A 20,214-nucleotide genomic window follows, 5' to 3' on the forward strand; every position below is an offset into this window, starting at 1 on the left:
TCATAAAAGATAAGAACTAAAACCAACAGCAATCCCTGGGTATACTTATGAGCAACTAAGTAGATGCATTGGAGCGGCAGAGAAGCAGTACTTTCCCCTCTGAAATCTCAAGACATACTGATCGATGTCTCTACCAAGCTTAGCTATTATAATTGCCATAAGTCATTTATGGACCACTGAAGTGCTATGAACATCTTTCCCACTAAATTCATCCAAATCGAATGGCGTGTATATTAATACTCATAAGAGGATTCCCGTCCATTAAGAGTTAAGGTACTGTATACAATACTTAACTTCCCAGTGTTTCTCCATGTACTGTAAAAAGAAAATGGGACTGCTTCAATACTGTATGAAAATGGGGGTAACTTGAATAGTTTTCACACTTAGCTATAAGCCATAAATTTTTAAGGGTAATGTTTTAAGATGACCTTGAAATGATATTAAAGTTTTTTGGATAATAGTTTAAGGCATATTCTGTGTACGATGATAGTTTAAGGTAAGAGAGAAAATGGATGTACTTGAACATGGGGTACCTTGAATACTTTTCACACTAAGCTGTAAGCCATATATTTTTAAGGGTAATGTTGTAATAAGACCTTGAAATCATATTAAAGTGTTTTTGATGATAGTTTAAAGTATATTCTGTGTGGGATGATAGTTTAAGGTATACATTTGGTGTCTGAACTATTAAATTAAGCAGTTATAAATGTTTTTAGGGGGGTCTGGTTTTTGAACTATTTAAATGGCCAGTTATAAGCATTTTCATTGAGGGATGTCAAGTATTTGTGGATTTTAGCTATTCGCGGGTATTTGTGGTCCCTATCCCCTGCGAATAACGGGGGTTGACTGTATGTAAATATATTTCATATTGTCCCTTGGCACAAATTTTTTTTACATAAAATGCTGGACTTTATGCCATTTTGAACCCAAACGAATTGTACTTTATTTTGGTATCTTTCAGAAATTAAAATAAAGTAAATAACTGAGACCAAATGATATAAAAAAAATCACTGGTATTTGTGTCAATTATTCCAAATGAAAAACATAAAGGAAAATAAGAACAAATTTTCAAGCCTTTCTTTTTTAAAGATATAGTGATAATTCCCTTTGCAAGGAAAATAAGAACAAATTTTCAAGCCTTTCTTTTTTAAAGATATCACTTAATTCCCTTTGCAGTCTTTCTCCATATGTGATCCCATTGCTACTAACATCAAATATTTAATTTTAATTTTTTTCCCATTTAACATATACAGTATATGCCTGATTCTCTCTAATCAGTAGGAGGTTGAGATGCTGAACATCCCAGAGTTGTGAGCAACATATCAAAGATCTGCAGGACAATTTGACGGCCATGTCAGGATTCAGATCTCTGGTAACATAATACATCTACAGTACTTTTATTAGAGTTATAGTGACTTAGAAGGAAAAGGATGAAAATAACTTCTCCTCCCAATATTAAAATATGGCTTACTGCAATCATACAACGACCATACCCCTCTGAACATTCTGTGACACGTGGCAAATGCTAAAAGCTAATGAAAACGGACTGCCATCTCCAGGTACCAGTTTGTAACGCAGGAGATATGTCAAGATCAAATTTAGATAATGGAGGATGTAACTGCCTTTGTTCACAACACCTTATTATCCTGTAGGTAACTGCCAACATGACAGGCAACTCCTCATTTTGAAATGTATTCTCAAGAAACTTGGTCACAAACTCGCAAAACAGAGTACAGTATGCCCTTGATATGACCTGCCTCAATCAGAGGTTTGGAAGAATTAGCCTTGCAGTTCTTAGTCCTCCACAAGCAGTTTGCTAGGAACTTTATCTTAGCTACAACTAAAATGTGGAATAGTTTTTTAAGTCCAGTTGTGGAATTTTCTTATCTCCAGATATTTAACCCAGGGGCAAATTCATTCCCGCTCTCTCCTGACATCTCCTGTACTATAGGTGTATCGGTTTTGTTGTGCTGTTCCCTCATAATTGTTTATCTATCATCTTTTCCTGTAACTTGTTTCTCTCTGCAGTCTGATTTCCCTTTGGAGTACTCTTTGGTTTATAGTCTGTTTATTCTTCCCATAAGGTTTTTAGCTGAAGATTTAAAGTAAGAAAGAAAAAGGCATCTTTTTTAATGTTCTAGCTTCACAAAGCAAAGTATCTTCTTAGTTATCCACAAGTAAAGACAAGGCCAGGATGGCAGTGCATGCAGCACTAAAATCCTTACAACAAGGTGTCTGTGTCTTAGCAGTTATATCAAACAAAAATGGGAAGACCTGTGGACAACCAGCCTTTCGTACGAATGACAATCCTAGATGAAGCAGGAGTTCATCAATTTAATCTGAAGAAACCAGCACCAAAAGGAAGACTATCTTAAGAGAAATATCCAGAAGATAGGCTTCTTGAAAAAAAGGAGGTAGGGCGAGACCCCAGCCAGGTCATCTTGGGGGTAAAAGAGGAACTTCCACCTCAAACTGTTGAATAAGAATAGTCAAATCCTTTGAAGCACTCAAATCCAAACCACATTGCTCAAATGCCAATATGAGTGCACCCCTATATCCTCTGATAGCAGACAAACAAAGCCTAAGAACAATAGCCTCTTTCTCTGACAAAAAATCTGTGAACACAACAAAGTCTGTGATCATGGGATTAGTGGGATTGACAAATTAATATTTTTTGTAACCTCAGCAAGAGAAGATTCCACTTCCCACAATAAGTTGCTGGGTGTCAAATTTTGCAAAGCCTCAGGATGGCCAGTGCTGTAATATGCAAAATACCTCTCATCCAGTGTTGATAAGGCCAAAGGGAAAAAGAGCATACATGTAGACTGTTCTTTTGGTGCAGCATCACATCGATCCTCCAGGTTACTGAGTTCAGCTCAGCTGAGCAGCAAAGCAGTATATCAGGAGCTTGCTCTTCATGGATATAACAAACAGGTCAACCTGTGGAAGCCAAAAGAGCCTTTTCTACCTCAGGGTTAAAAGACCACTCCAATACAAGAACCTAAGCATGATGCCACAGTTAGACAACTTACGGTTTTGAAACAGATACTATATGTACTCGTGTAACGCGCGATCTTGCGTATTGTGCGACCCAAAAATTTTCACCCTTAAAAAATGATTTTATAATGTATCTCATGTATCATGTGCGTTCCTTTTTTTTGAGAGACCAAATTACAATAGACTAACCTCTTTTCCTCCATCTTATCTATCCCATCTTCTAGTTAAATATGTTAAAAATGTAAAAGAGAATGATAAAAGTTTTCTTAGTAACGTTATACTAGTTGTGTAAAAGGGTACAGCCATACACAACCAAACGAGAAAAAGCTGTTTTGCTATGAGCAACCAAATTGGATAACAACAGCTGTTTTGCTTACACTTCACCCATCATACGATAGTAAAAAATTACCATAGTTATGTTACAAACAACGTTAAGTAGAATAGGACTGATATATTTTTACATTACACCCTTATTCGCTATGGAGAAAAGATCAGCAAGGAAATATACTGCTAAATTTAAGCTGCAAGTTGTAGCTGAAGCTGAGTAAACAATGTTCAACTTGCTAATGACTATAAATTATCGTGTATCAGCAACATGGATGACACCCTTATAAACCTCGATTTGCCATCAAACTCGACTGTAAATAAAGTTGGAGAAAGTATTTTAATCAAAACTACTGGGCAAAAAGAACACATTTTACTGTTGGTTTCACCCCGATAAATACATAAAGCTCATATTATGATGAAATCAAGTGAAAATAGCGAACAATGTTTTTTTTTTCTCACAAACAAGCCATCTATTAACGAAAAAATAACTAAATTTAGTTCACAACAAGATGTCTTCAAGTCATATTTCTACTTAAAAACACTTCATATAATGAAAAATAACCTTGTCCCATATAAATAGAGTATCTACAGATTTGTTTACACTAACTGAAAGAAAGAAATTTGCTCTGAATTGAGTTAAAAACAGTGAAATAAACTTACCTCGTAATCGCCATCAGCTGATTTCCGAACCAAACCACTAATCGCTGTTTGTATTTTATAATACAATAGTAATATGAGAATACACACAATATTATTGGATACAGTGAAGTGAAGCATAATTTTTTAAAAGATCAACAAAAAAGATGCATAATCGTTGTTTGTATTTCATAATATGATACTAATATGCGAATATTATATATGCTAATTTTAATTCCCGTGTACAATGCAACCCCTTAAAATTCACTTCAAAATTAGGTCTTCAAAAGTCACATGATACGTGAGTACAGTACAGTATACTGTATGTGGTACTTCTCTTGTTTTATAAGTATATTTACTGAATTGTCCAACATCCCGGCCCCACAGCATTTTGCAACCATATATTGAGTGCATGCTTGGAGGCCTAAGATGGCAACCTTTAACTTGAAGGTGTCATGTCGTTTTGTCCTATGACATCCAAATACCATTGCTAAGAAAATCCAGAAAGTAAACATCCCTGCAATAACTCAGCACATCTAGAGACATCAGAATCTCTGGGGTAAGGGAGACTAGAGGGACAACTGCCAGATGACTGGGGTCGTGCCACCACTCTAAATGCTTCAAAACTTTATTAACTAGTTGAACAGTATACAGGCAGTCCCCGGGTTATGATGGGGTCAGCTTACGACACTCTTCAAATATATTCATCAAAAATTATTTCCCGGTTTATGACGTTTACGACGCCGATCTGAAGGAAGAAATATGGCTCCAAAACAGCAGACTGGTCAAAATTTGGAGTTTTTTTTTTTTATTAAAAACTCAATAAAAATGCAAGTTATGTCATTTTCAAGACACCCAAAGGATTAAAAGTAAGGTTTTCTTATGATTTTCGACAATTTTTCAGTTAACAACGATTTTTGGCTCACGATGCACCATAAGAACGGAAATCCTGTCGTAAACTGGGGACTGCCTGTACTGTATACTAAATCAACACATTCATTTTCAGTCATTAGGCGGTCCCCAGTTTTCAACGGGCTTGGTTATCAGCAATTGGGTTTTACGGGGCTTGTCTAGTGACGAAAATTGGCAATTTTCAGCAATAAAAATCCCCAATTTTCGCTTATCGGCGCAGCTAATTGGGTACTGGCGCTGATGCATACCTAACAGAGGTGCCGATAACCAAAAATCAGATTTTTGGCATTTTTCGGCGCCAATAAGTGCTGAAAATCACCGATTTTAAGTTATTGGCTATTTCCAGTTATTATCACGCCGTCAGAACAAAACCCCTGCTGATAACTGCGGACTGTCTGTATTACATTCCTGCTATCATTAGTAGGGAGAATGAGTGAAAAAAGAAAACAGAGGTAGTCACATGCACTAAGTGAAATTCCTGAAAGGAATAACCCTGGGCAAAAAGCACTGTAGACCACCAAGCGGTTCCTGTAAGACAGGGCTTGGAACACAAGTGTGTGTAAGGCAGGTGCCTGTGCAGTACAGAACTCTTCTGTTTGCAGGCCTAAGTCTAGAGAACTGTGAATTTTGTGACATGAAAATAAGGCATATACAATACATGATACATAGGGTTGAAGAAAGAAGACCTGTTTTCATTTTGAATACAAAAAGTGTCAATTATCCTTTTAATACAGTTCTACACTTTCTTCACATATTATAATGACATATGTCTTACTGCCCTTCTAGATATTTTGCAGCTTGCTGATGCAATAAGCTTCATCTTTTCTTCTAACCATTTTCTTGGATAACTTTTCTATTTCTTTAAAATGTTTAAGACACTCTTGCTTATTGTACTTCAGCCTAATCTGAGCATATTGGAACTTAGAATTCCACAATTACATATATATGTAACTTACCAATACTCAATGAATTGGTAAAAACCTCAAAAATACCAAACAATACAGACATTCAGTCTGTGGTAATAATGAAAAAAATATTATTAAAAAAACCACTATTTGCAGTTCTTCTTTAAAGTAATTTAAAGTAACTAATTTAAAAATTACATACTGATAAAAATATCTGTTCATTAATAATATATATCTGATATCCAATATTATCAGGATAATACAAAATAGGATAAAATATTTCTCCACTGTAATAAGTTCAATATTATGTAATACTATTACATCCTACCAAGTTTTACTAGTACTTAAACAAATTTCTTGAACACTACACCATTGTTCTATGTCAGTACAGATAATACCAGATAAAAACATGTCAAGTCTCCAGCTAAGGAAAACTTGAACGAGTGCTATACATAACAAATCATGCATAACATAACAAAGCAATTTATTTACGGTCGAGATGCTGCTTGAACCATGACATAATTACATAATACTAAAGGTGAATCAAAATAAATAGGATATACAGCTAAAATAATCATAAGGGCTTTGCTAAGTCCGTATAAACATCTTCAACTAAATTAGAAGCATGCACAAAAAGCAAACTGTATACTACAGCAACACAACTATCTACTCTTCAGGTTAGTCTTGAGAGTTCCTTCCATCTTATGCACTCCTTATCTTGCTGCCATAAACACACATTTTATATTATCCAAAGCTGTACAGTCCTAGTACAGTGAACTACTTAAAACAATGCTGAACACCAAATAAAACACTTACAAAAAAAAAAGATATGCAACTAATAGATTTGTAAAAATAACATACTGTACATCAATATTGTAATATATTAAATTAAAGCTTAAATAAACAAAGTTAAGTACTGCCTACCTCACTGAAAAAAAGCAATGTGGTCCCAGATAATATACAATTTTACTTCTACTAAAGCCTTTCCCATTACAGCTATCAACTCAAGAAGAAGCCTTCCTATAACCAACTCGCACAAACCATGTCTTCCTTACACAACTACCTCTACAGCATAAAAATTTAAAACTTTTATATGAAGAGCTGAAATTCAAATATTCTAACTTAACCTTTTTGGCCTCTATCAAGTAATGTTTCTGAGTAGAAAGATATAGGAATGAGGAACTCTTTACTAGAAATATGAGGAAATGAGTTGGAAAACCACTGGAGACAGAGCAAAAAGGTCAAATTCAGTGGCCAACAATGATAATACTCGACAGAATCGTGTCATCCCTTTAGTCTGACAAAACTTTCCAGTAATAGGAAAATACATAAGTAAAAATAGGTCAGGTTTACTACTGACAAAATTCCCACTTAAAGCCAAGGCTATTTATATACATATTTACATGTGAAGTATGTACAGTGCCTTCAACAGAAAAGGCAATTCTTCCAACTATTCTGACTACCAAAGCAATCCAAATATGAAAAAAATATTCATTTCAATGACAAAGCAGCCTGTTGATCACGTGGATCTCCTTAAATTGTACCATCTGCATACAGGTTCATCTCATAAAACTGAAGTATGTATTGCGTATATGATGAAAGCGTTAAAGCTGGCATGGGATCTCTATTATCGTTGGCTACAGTCTTGGTTCAAATATAGCACTTTGATAATTAATTCTAATATTAAAAAGCATAAACAACCTAAACATCACATACTGTAGATAACAGTTAAGCAGCAGCAAGAGAAAAGGAACACATGATATAGGATCCTCTACAAAAATGATTATCTTAATAATACTCAACCAACATTAGTACACTAAATTTGTTAGCTAGAAAGGGGAACCTTTGCTAAGAAAGGGGTGAAAAACGGTCAATTTCAGGGGTTAGGAACATTGTAAGAGAGGGCATACACAACAAAAATTAATTACACATATATACCCGTTTAAGGTCATTCCACTATTTGAAGTTAATTCGCCAGGTCACTGAACCACTAACCTGGATTTGGGTGTTAGGTATGCTGTGGTGATGGTGAGTTTGGTTATGTTGGTTGTTTTTATGATCCTGTTCTGCTTGAACATTCTTCACAGGTAACTGGAGCTGAGGGGACTGCTGCTGGGAGAACTGCAGGAGGGTTGGGCTTCGTTAATGTACCAGCGCCAATTCATGATCATTACAAATATTGCTCTTTCATGTGGGACAAATAATATTTCCGGATTCCAAAGTTGTCATGCAAAATAAGCCCTTCTCTTTGTTACAACCATATCCCCATCTGGTTAATGTTAGGTAAGAAATTACACATGCCACTTCCCATCCAGTAAACTTACAATTGTCCAGGGGTTCAAATTATACTTCATCTACCTACATCAAATAACAAAAAGCCACTAAAGTTGTATATAACTTGACAAATTATTTTGGTGAAGGATGTGCTCACTCTCACAACTAAAGGTTGTTTCTAGTTAACATAGAACAAAACAAAAAAATCATGTAAATTCATGTACAGTAATATTAGTTCCTTGGAAGTAACAATCATATAAAGTATAAAGTAATAGTCATGTAGTTTTCCATCTCAAATTTTTGCAGGTTGGTAGAAATTAAAAAAATAATTAAGTTTAGAACTAAAACTTAGATTAACAAGCAGTACTTGAACAATCGCAGACTATGAAATGGCATGTATCATTTCCTTAAAATTTATCTAACATTTTCACTGTTAATGATTATACCATCACCTCTACAAAATATTATGAGGCATGAACATAGTTGAAATCCTATCAGACAAAATCTACTTGGTTTTTGCAAAAGGCACTACCCCCAAAACAAAGGTTACATTCAAAGGGTATCATCCATGGAGACCTTAATATTACATCAACATTTTCCAAAGATGCCTAACATTTTAGAAAAATGACATGAGAGGATTCCTTTTTCAATCACTGAACACTTTTATCACTGCTGCATCTTTAAATCTTATAGATGTACAATTTGAAAGCACTGTTCTGCAATTAAAAAGCCGTATTTTGCGTAACTGCTCATGGAAAGCTAAATGGCTTTGTTTTAGCTTCACACCAATACTAAAGACTACAGAAAAGCGCAAGCTTACCGAATCGGTGATGTGCTTGATTTGGATCTGTCGGTTGGAATTCTGGTTTTCTCTGATTTCCATCGCCTCTTCTAACATATTCCTAAGTATACTAGATGGCTGTGCACCACGTATAAACTGGTGTTGAAGGAGTTCTGAGGCTGTCGCTCTTTCTTCAGGATTCTTTACTAAACATCTATCAAAGAAATATTTGCATTTTGGATTAACATTCAAACACAGAAGTCAAAACAACTTTAGAAAATGCCTATAAAAATTGAAAGATATACAAAAACAAAACCCAACACTTGAAAAATTAATACCCATGCTAAAGAGTTAGTGGAAGTGCCATTACCTTGAAACAAAATCTATAAATTCTGGTTGCCACTGGTCAGGCTCACGGAATGACGGTGGGGGTTTGGTGGGGATCATAAATATGGCACGCATGGGGTGAATATCTCCGTACGGGGGTTTTCCCTCTGCCATTTCTAATGCCGTAATACCTGAATGTGGAAAGAAGACAAAATAATTACTAAACTAGTCATGAATTTCCTCTCAACTCTTTGTAGCGTCTGTTGATAATACAGTATAGATATAACATTAATGCATTCAGTTATCATTAAGTTATGCAATTTCAATATAGTGTAATATACTGTAAATAAGACTCTTTTGAAACATTACCCTGACAATAAAGTCGAGTTTAACAATAAATACATTCTTAATGAGGCTTCAAATCAGAAGCCTGTAAAACTAAACTACTTATAATGAAACATACCTAAACTCCATATATCTGCAACACAGTCATAACCTATTTCCTGAATAACTTCGGGGGCCATCCAAAATGGAGTGCCTATCACAGTATTTCTTTTGGCCATTGTGTCCTGAAAAAATAACCAAACCAATACTTTAGAAATTCATAAAGGCACAGTTTTTTCTTTTGGATATAACAAACTTTGGTCATTTTTCAATTAATAGTTGTGATTCCGAACACACAAGAAAAGCAGTAAAGCTTTCTCAGAGACTGACAGGTTTTACAGGTACTGATCAAAACAAGGAACTTCTTTTTCAGTCCTGAGTTAAACGAAAAAAGTTGCAACTTTTCAAACTTGCTCTGCTGCACTCTCACAGAGAATAACAAAGCTTTGATTTTTTCCATAACTTATATATTATTTCTACAACCAGATGAGTTCCCCTTCTACTGACTTCTATGGATCATACTCACTGACAGCTGTCCTGCAACTCCAAAATCTGCTAACTTCGCGTGGCCCTGAGTATTTAGCAAAATGTTACCGGCTTTGATGTCTCTGTGAATTTTTCGTCTGAGGTGTAAATACTCTAGGCCACGCAAGGTGTCTAGGATAACTGTCGCTATCTCTTCTTCTGTTAGGGTCTTCTTCCGCAACCGCATGATGTCGGAAACAGAACCAGCACCACAATACTCCATTACAATCTGAAATACCACAGTGTATTTTTGAGAGCAAAATATATAATGAACGTAAAAAGGATGTAAATCTAATCAAATTACGCATTCATCACACGTAACATGATGCTAATCATTTTGTAAACATGAATTAAAACTGTAAGGAAAATCAATACCTTTCAACTGTGTAGTACAGTATTTCCATCTAAAGCTAAACTAACATATTCTTTCTATAAGCCTTGTTAACATCACATTAGTATGAAAAGTACTTTTTTAAAAACTGTACATACTAAATACCCAATTGTATTGGACTAACAAAAACATAAATAAAGAGATTTGTCTTTATCATCTAGTTCCATGTGAGACTGCCTGATTATAAACAATAGTCACCATCTTACATTAAGCCCAATTTTATTTACTAAAAACAAATAAAAATTTTTTAAAATGTTAGCTTAACCAATGTTAAGGAGTTTTTGCCCTCAAATTATCAAACATTTTTAATTTCACTGGGCATTTGGATAACTGAATGTTGTTTCAGATCAAAAACTTATGATTACTATCAAGCCTAATCCTAAAATCCTTCCTAAATTCCTTAGAAAGCTCTCCTAAGTTCATGGTATTTAAACCATTATTGCAATTAGTACAGTCACCAAGTCACTACTGTAATGTACTGTACTGCTATCTCACTTACCCAGAGGTCAGAGTCTTTAAAGTAGGAGCCGTAATACTTGACCACATGTTGGGAATCACACTGTTGCATTATGGAAATTTCTTTGATGATTTCCTGAAGGTCAGTGTCAATGGGCACTTGTTTGATGGCCAGCACCTGCCCTGACTCCTTGTGGAGAGCCTTATATACACTGCCATAGGACCTGTCAATCAAGATGTTACAATTACTGTGTGTGACAAGACTTTACTTCAATAAATGAGTTCATTCCTCACCTCAAAGGTACATAAAAGTGCCACCTTCTGAGTTTCCACTCCCACGTGAAAATACTTTTCATATGGCGGTACTCATGCAATGCATTACGTGCAACTTAATATAAGTAACAGAGAAGTCAAGCCCAAAATTGTGAAAGGTAACTTACTATTTGCTTATGGTGATGGAATTGTGTACCGGATAGAATATTTATCCAAACCAATACAAAAGGTAATGCTTTGCAACTATACATGCATGTGATGTATTTATATAAGAAAGTTTTCCTGGTGGAACAGGCTTTAGAAAATACGCACCTGTAAACTAAGGCTATATAAAACTCTTCTATGGTATGCAATACATGGCATGCATGGATATCAAATAAATAAACAATAACAGATAAGAACAAAACAATTGTTTTGTTCTCTTCAAGGCTCTCTTACCGTTACCAGCATATGCCAGACAAGGCAGTATTTAACATTCATTTCAAAGATGAAAGGCAGCAGATAAAATTAACTTGCATATACATTTATCTAAGTATAACAACAAAACGTTTCATTTCTTTCTTAAACTTATAACCATGTACCTATAAGCATCTATTTCTAGGCTGCAATCCATGGCAGCTAAGAATGAAGAGATTAACTCAATACATTCGCAAAGGTAATTTAGAATGACTTCATTAAAATCACTCTGAGTTACCTCTAATCCTGTGAAACCAGTTGTATGAAAATTTCTCTAGCTATGTAACCATTCTTGAGCGGATATGCGCAAGCACGCATGAAAACTTGTATTCAAGATGATCAAAAACCTTTGTCAAATTCATCAAAACACTGACATATACCTAGCAATACAATAATACGGCTGTGTTAGCTTTCACATATCCTTCTTTCCCTCCAGAAAATAAAAAAAAAACCTACTATGAACTCGCATAAGATTTCAGCCCATAGCTTAGATAGAAAGACAATGAATATTAATTAACCAACAATAAAATAGAGGATTATGATCGTCTAGCTACTACTCTAGCTCTAGCTGGTAAAGTGAATCTATGCGTGTCAATCCCGTAGAGTTTATCGCGCATTTTCACGACTCTGGCTTTTTTTGCAGTCGCAACATTTCAAATTTACCCCATATCCTTCATCTACAAACTCTAAGATGACCTCGAATTCACGTACCTAAGTACTTCTAAATACACAAAGTCATCATTTAAAAAGTCAGAAATGATGCATTTCACGACTGTCAAGGAGAAATTTTCTAATGAAACCTAGAAGAGACGAGCATGGTCGCTCGAATCAACCTCGGCCACTGCATGACACCGAGCGCTCACTGACTTGACAAGAAAAAGGAAAGATGTTACAAAAGACAGTGCTCGGATATTTTCTGTGCGGGGAAACGTCATGCAACGAACTAAGAAAACTATTTCAAGATCTCTAGTGCAAAAACTGAGTTTCTTCTGTGAAACCAGATTATGTTTCGACATTTACTAATAAAAATTTCGTGACGCCTTCAAGAATCATTGCACTTACGAAGTTGTTTTCTTCTTCAACACAAACATAGCCAGCATGTTTATGCATATATATATATATATATATATATATATATATATATATATATATATATATATATATATACTCGTATATATGTGTGTGTGTCCCTATCTACTACTATTTTAAGCGCAGAATGATTAAGATTATCACACGATCAGAATAAAAGAGAAACTGTGAAGCAATATACTAAGCAGTTTTGCTTTCCTCTTCCTAAAGACATGTCTGTGGGGTAAAAACGGGCTGCCCAAATTATGTCATTTGACTGACTTTCCCATCACATACAATATTCGAGTGCACGTATAAGTCTGTAAACATTTCTACAACGCCACAACTCGAGTTCTACAGCTGGACTACGTCTACTACGATAAGACTGACATTTCCTGTCAGTCTGACAATGGCATTAGTCTTCGCTCGAGTACAACAGAGATAAAAGCCACAGCAAAGTCATCGTCATGGCATGAAAGTGAGTGGGACAAAGATCGTATGCGATACATACACAGCCCCATGCAAATGAAAGGCTTCCGTGTATATCGTATCTAGGCAAGACGAAAAGTTCTTACATACACACACAAATAAACAGTATTCTTACAAAATAATTATAATTATGCATACCATAATTATGAACCAACATGCACTGACTTGGTTACATCCAGCCATGTATCATATTATTTAAAAGATCCAACTGTCATTCAATTTAAATTCAAGCTTAGCGTAAAACAGGCCTTCTGACCGATTGTTCCTCGGCCATATAAAAAAAAACGGATTACATTAACAGGTGTACCAGGTATAATAACGGTCTACTGAATACGTAGATTGTTTTGTATATTCAGTAGCCAACTGTATAAACAGAGCCATCATACATCTCATTACCCTTCGTTCTACCTCTCTCTCTCTCTCTCTCTCTCTCTCTCTCTCTCTCTCTCTCTCTCTCTCTCTCTCTCTCTCTCTCTCTCTCTCTCTCTCTCGTTCTTCCTAGTGGAGAGAGAGAGCCATCATACATCTCATTACCCTTCGTTCTACATTCCTTAGTCAGTCAGTCTCTCTCTCTCTCTCTCTCTCTCTCTCTCTCTCTCTCTCTCTCTCTCTCTCTCTCTCTCTCTCCAAAGAGAGAGAGAGAGAGAGAGAGACTTTCTCCCTCTCCATTCGGAAGAATGAGAGAGGAGAGAGAGAGAGACAAAAAACATGAAAGCGAGCGAGAGCCGAAGATCTCTCTCCACTGACCCTTCGCCGAGTTTACAGATGATGTCGAACACTTCCTCGGGTTGTCTCATAAGAGACTCCTCGCTCAGCTTCACCAGTTCCCTGCAAAAGAAAAACGGGGAAATTGCAAATAAATGTTCGTCTATTTATTAAAATACAAATATATATATATATATATATATATATATATATATATATATATATATATATATATATATATATATATATATATATATATATATACATATACACTTCAAGGCACGCTGTGTTTCGCATTAAGTTCCATGAACTGTTACAACGTGAATTAAAAAGGTAAATAAAAAGTCGAAACACGATTTTTAAATTTCCATGAAAATCTATCATTTGGATTTACATATATAAATACCACGCAAAACTGAAAGGCCTTAATGTGTGCAATTGAAAAGCAAGATACAATCAGACAAACAATCTGTATACATACATACATACATACATAAACCTGAAATTACCTTTAAAACACCAACACTTCAAATAATTTCACACTTGAAGTCACGCGTGCGAGTTCAAGGGATAATTAAACCAACAAAATATTATGAACCAGAAATTACGCTGAAAAACCAACACCTTACTTATCAAATTGGGCTAAAACCCGAAGCACCCTATCACCTTCAATTTGCCAATAAACGTCATTTACCAGACTGAAGAAAATCCCCTCTGAAGTGACACTGTCAATATCAATATCTATTCCGCTGCATCAAAATCTTTTTCACCTTAGGCAAAAATTATGTACTTTACGACTACAAATTTACGTAAAATATATCGGTAAAAAAATTATTATAAGCATATCAAGGATGTATACTCAACCAATTTTGTGTCATCTGAACGTAATAAGCTGGAAATAGGACAGCATTGGGACAAGTAATAGCAGTATAAAAAATAACAACTTAGCTGCAAAAGTACCCAACTCATAACACACATTAGCCAAATCCCACCTTAGTTAACCTCAAAAGCACGCACAAAAACGGTTTATATTTAAAAAAAAAGTATATATACAGTATATATACATATATATATACATATATATATATATATATATATATATATATATATATATATATATATATATATATATTATATATACACATATATATGCATGTGTATGCGCGTATAATCTAACTTTTTCCTTTATCTATTTGACCTGACTGCCTCCCTTTAGGTGAAGACCAACTTCAGCCCCACAAGTATGTACTCAGCATGGCCGGCGCATATCAAAACAGCCTGCCCTTGGGGGGAATGACAGTTGGTTCGTATTAACACGGGGGGTTACGCAAGGAACGGGTCATGTCTATTTATATTTGCAGAAAATACCGAATGACGATTTGTTTGAAATTCTGACGTCTAAACTCTGCACGGTCAGGAAGTCTTCTTGCATTTCGGAATGCAGGTATTTAGGGCTATCTATCTATCATCATGGCTAAAAAGATTGTGAATCTGAGTCACTGTCAGTCAGGGCGCCTGTGGAAATCGGTCATTCTCTGATTACAAATCAGCGATTACTAAAGCTTTTGAATTCTCTTCCTGACTGTGTTTTCCCTGACTTACAATTCTCAATCGCTTCCTTCTAGCTTAAGCCCCAATAATCTTACTTCTTCGCGTTCTTCGGGCCACCGATAATACAGAGTAATGGGTTGCGCTTCCCACTGCCATTTGCTTTGGAGAAATGAATTATGCGTTTGACAATACTGAAGGAATAGACGGAATTATTGACTGAAATTAAAGCAAATTTATCACTGCACAACGAGGACCAGGAAGTGGAGGATCACGAGGAGGAGGAGGAGGAGGAGGAGGAGGAGGAGGAGGAGGAGGAGGAGGAGGAGGAGGAGGAGGAGGAGGAGTGAAGGTATCGAAAGAGAGAGAGAGAGAGAGAGAGAGAGAGAGAGAGAGAGAGAGAGAGAGAGAGAGAGAGAGAGGTATTAAATTTACATTTAGCATTCTTAAAACACACAAAATGCTTAAATGTTACTACAGTTTCCACATCAACGATTTGTATTTAAATATTTACATAGTGCAAATTACAAACCTTCTTCAATACACCAGCTGGCCACACACAGGAGTGCGACAGAATATCCGTTCATAATAATCCTGTGAGTCTCGAATCAGGATATGACGTCATTTCCCTGACACATGAAAGACGACAGAAATCATCCTCAAAATGACTCCGAAAATGTCTCACAATTTCAGATATTTTTAAGGAGGTCTGCAATACGTAAATATATAAATGCAAATCGTCGATGTGGAAAACGTAGTAACATTTACGTTTTTTTTGTATGCTTTTAGAATGCTAAATGTAAATTATGTAAATTTCATACTCTCTCTCTCTCTCTCTCAGAATGCGTCACAAAGACACATTTATCATCAGATCATTATATTTAACGCTCCAAAGCGTATTACCAGCTTTGTCGCTCACGTGGCAACAGGCACAACTCGTAACAATAGAAGTATTAGACTTTCAACACTGCTTACAAAGTTCCGGAGTCGTGTTCTCACAAGACAGCACTGAAGGCAGAGTTCAAATACTCGTACTTCTCCAGAAACACGTGATATTCTTCTGTCAACGAAGTGTTGACCAACCTGACCCATCAATTGCCATTTGTGAAAAATGGGCATTATGCCTCAATACTGATGCATACGGATCACTCCTGGTCTTACGACCACCTGCTCTCTATAATCGTGGTTTTACTTAGTTCTTTCGACATTCGTTGCAAAATTATTCTGCTATTCTGCTCCTCTAACATATTTGGCTTTACCAACTATATACGTCCTTCTTCTCAGTACCAACAGCAAATCATTATGAGAGAGAGAGAGAGAGAGAGAGAGAGAGAGAGAGAGAGAGAGAGAGAGAGAGAGAGAGAGAGAGAGAGCTGCTACTTAGTCCGACTTGAGGCCAACCCAATCTTTACCGTACATGGTGCTTCCACCTTTTCCCTGCCATGGGCCACAAAATACACACACACGAACTACATGTATACATACACACACACACACACACACACACACACACACATATATATATATATATATATATATATATATATATATATATATATATATATATATATATATATATATATATATATATTTACAAACATATAGTTCATCAAGTCAACAAAGTGTTAAAAAGTCATACGGAAATATATTTACTGCAACATCGTGAACAGGACACCAAACATTTCATTGGCAAAACGTCGGGAAAACACCGGCAACTCCGCCATGCTATAAGGATCTGCGACCAAATATATGTTCGTGGAGTGGAAACTGTCAACTAATCTCTCAGTTTACAAACGAAATCTTTGATCACCACGGCCAGAATCCGTGAGCATATCTTACTTTGGGACTAAAAATAAATACCTTAAGACATCAGGCTAATGCTCCTTTTACGACAAACATGCCCAACCTCTGAAAGTCGGCCAGATCACAGAGCGAGTCAATACACAAACGTTTATTGCGGAGCTTTAATAACATTAAGAGGGGTGGCTCAACATGCTTTTAACCTTGCTGTTTCAAGTAAAATTTTTGGGATAAGGTTGCTAGTCCCATGTCTCATACATCCTGGCTGCTACCAACCACAGTCGACTAAAAGGCAACAAAGACAAATTAGACTTTTAAAAAAATGTGTCCAAATCTTTTCCATTCCATAGAATGAATGAATGAATATATTGGATTTGGGCCAAAGGTTAAGCGCTGGAACCTACGAGGTCATTCAGCGCTGAAAAGGAAATTGACAGTAGAAAGGACTGAAAGGTGTAACGGGAGAAAAACCTCGTAGTTGCACTATAAAAGAATTGTTAGGAGAGGGTTGAAAGTAAGATGGAAGAAAGATAATATTAACGGAGACACAGTAAAAGGAATGAAAGGGGTTGCAGCTAGGCGCCGAAGGGCCACTGCAAAGAACATTAAGTAATGCCTACAGTGCACCGCATGAGGTACACTGACGGCACTAACCCCCTATAGGGACCCCACAGAATCAAATTCGGGTCTCTCGCCGCGCGAATCAAGGTTGGAATCACCGCATAGCTTACCCACCCAACTACTGACCAGACTCAACGGCGGAAAACTTCATCCGCGATGAAAGAACGAGAAATAAAACAAACTCCCTCACCAGGTTTCAATCTCAAACTTAAGAAAAATTCAGACATTCTCTCCCCCCGCCCCCCACCGGGCTCACAGTTTCCCCAAACGAAAGACAACAATCTCTGAATGAGTTCATGAAGAAGGAATGCAGCGCTGCTAATAAGATCTTCGCACGAAGGACGAATACCGCCTTCATTACTGCCATTTCGCGATTTTACGTGGTTCCTCATCTTCATTAACAAAACGCATGCACCGTGAATCTTCAAGAAAAAGCGTGCCCATGGGTGCAAAACAAACACACACATATATGTGTGTATATGTATATGTGTGTGTGATATATATATATATATATATATATATATATATATATATATATATATATATATATATATATATATAAACAATGCCACAAAGGAAAGAGACGTAAAGGACCTTAAGTCGAAAGGCCTAGCACCACTCCGTCGCTTCTCTTTCCTTCGTGGCATTGCCTTTATTTATATATTCATCATTCCATATTTTCGTGATTCAGTTATATATATACACACAAAAAAGTATATATATATATATATATATATATATATATATATATATATATATATATATATATATATATATATATATATATATATATATATATATATAGAGAGAGAGAGAGAGAGAGAGAGAGAGAGAGAGAGAGAGAGAGAGAGAGAGAGAGAGAGAGAGAGAGAGAGAGAATCCTTGCTCTTCAAATATGCTATTATCGTTATTAATATTAGGAAAGCCTTACCGTCAAGTATGATGGCATTACAAAAGACAGGCATGTTAACCTTTCCCAAACTAGAGCCAGGGTACAGTACCTTCATTCTGCAAGCTTTTATTGGGGCAGGTTACAGTAAGTATTTGAAAGACTAGCTCCAGAGGTAATTGGCGTTAAACACAGGAAAACATAGATACGCACTGTGTAATATTATCATTATTATCATTTCTGTGATAACATCAAAGGGAGATTGTTGTTTTTTTCTATAATGTTACAGGTGAAAACAAGGTGAAACGTGACCCAATTTCTCAGCCAGTACGTCGCAGGGAAACTGACCTGTCCTTGTATGCACATGAATCAATGCACACGGCGACTCTTGTAAGACCACCGTATTCAATCATTCATACGGAACACGCATGTACTTGGCATTCACTCTATTTCCCTCTGATTCATGGGACTGACTGATTGATTGATTGATTGATTAACACAAACTGGAATCAGAACACATGATTCATAATCATAATATTATGCAAGAGTAAAGGAGAAGCATCGGTGATTTACGTATGCATGGGATGACCCGTCACGAGTTCCAATGAGGCTGCTACCCCCATGCCCTTTTTCGGTCACATTCTGATGTCAGTACCCATTCACAGCTGAGTCGATCGGTGGCCCGCAGACCGGGTCGAACCGACTTGAGAACCCAGCAAAAGCTCCAACCCAGAAAGGCCGAGATCCCGGTTCTCAACAAGTATCCAGGGATGTGGCTGCTAGCCCATGTCTTCTTTCTTGACTCCGGCTGACGCTGTTACACCAAGACACCTAATTTTTTGACAGCTTATTATCTTTATTACTGTTCAGAAGATGAAACCTACTCATATGGGACAAGCCCACAGGGGCTACTGACTTGAAATTCAATCTACCAATGAATATGGTGTTCATTAGGAAGAAGTAAGAGGAAGTAAAGGGAAATGCAGAAAGAAGAGATACCACTTATTAAAAAAGAAAAAATAAATTAAGAAATACATAAATAAATAAAATAATAACAATAATGCTGGCAAACAATAATGAAACGATCTAAACGATTTCAGAGTATATTAATATTATTTATTATCATTATTATATACTTGGTGTTCACTTCACAGTCGACAGTTCTGAGGTATAAACTATATCAACTCAACTGTACAACAACCTCTTCAAGGTATAACTGTTGTTAACGCACAACTCAGATTCGCAAATTAACGGAACCAGTTTACACTGCCATAACCAATAGCCACTCACACGATTCGTATGAAAGGAGTGTTACCACACAACCTCCAGAAAAAATGTAGCAATGCGACTGCACCGGAAGGGATTTTTTGGAATGCCCACACTGGCAACACTTGCGTTTATTAATGGGCGCTTCTACTGGCTAGTCAGACACTGGGAGAGAAAATGGTCA

The 20,214-nt window shown here is 36.3% G+C and overlaps 1 protein-coding gene across 14 annotated transcripts in view; it reads right to left on the reverse strand.

The window, feature by feature from the left end:
- The window catches only part of hpo (serine/threonine-protein kinase hippo), a 153,406-nt gene that overhangs the window by 21,538 nt on the left and 111,654 nt on the right, over window positions 1-20,214 (reverse strand). For 7 of the 14 annotated variants that reach the window (XM_067091908.1, XM_067091905.1, XM_067091906.1 and 4 more), the window contains 7 exons: window positions 13,949-14,029; window positions 10,959-11,139; window positions 10,070-10,297; window positions 9,623-9,728; window positions 9,203-9,350; window positions 8,872-9,046; window positions 7,773-7,898 (listed from right to left, as the gene is read on the reverse strand). In XM_067091908.1, the coding sequence (XP_066948009.1) occupies window positions 7,773-7,898; window positions 8,872-9,046; window positions 9,203-9,350; window positions 9,623-9,728; window positions 10,070-10,297; window positions 10,959-11,139; window positions 13,949-14,029 (1,045 nt within the window). The remainder of the gene's footprint in view (window positions 1-7,772; window positions 7,899-8,871; window positions 9,047-9,202; window positions 9,351-9,622; window positions 9,729-10,069; window positions 10,298-10,958; window positions 11,140-13,948; window positions 14,030-20,214) is intronic. The other 7 variants (XM_067091916.1, XM_067091917.1, XM_067091913.1 and 4 more) reach the window with 1 other exon arrangement.

The sequence above is a fragment of the Macrobrachium rosenbergii genome, chromosome 48 (genome assembly GCF_040412425.1).
Source record: "Macrobrachium rosenbergii isolate ZJJX-2024 chromosome 48, ASM4041242v1, whole genome shotgun sequence".
NCBI lineage: Eukaryota > Metazoa > Arthropoda > Malacostraca > Decapoda > Palaemonidae > Macrobrachium > Macrobrachium rosenbergii.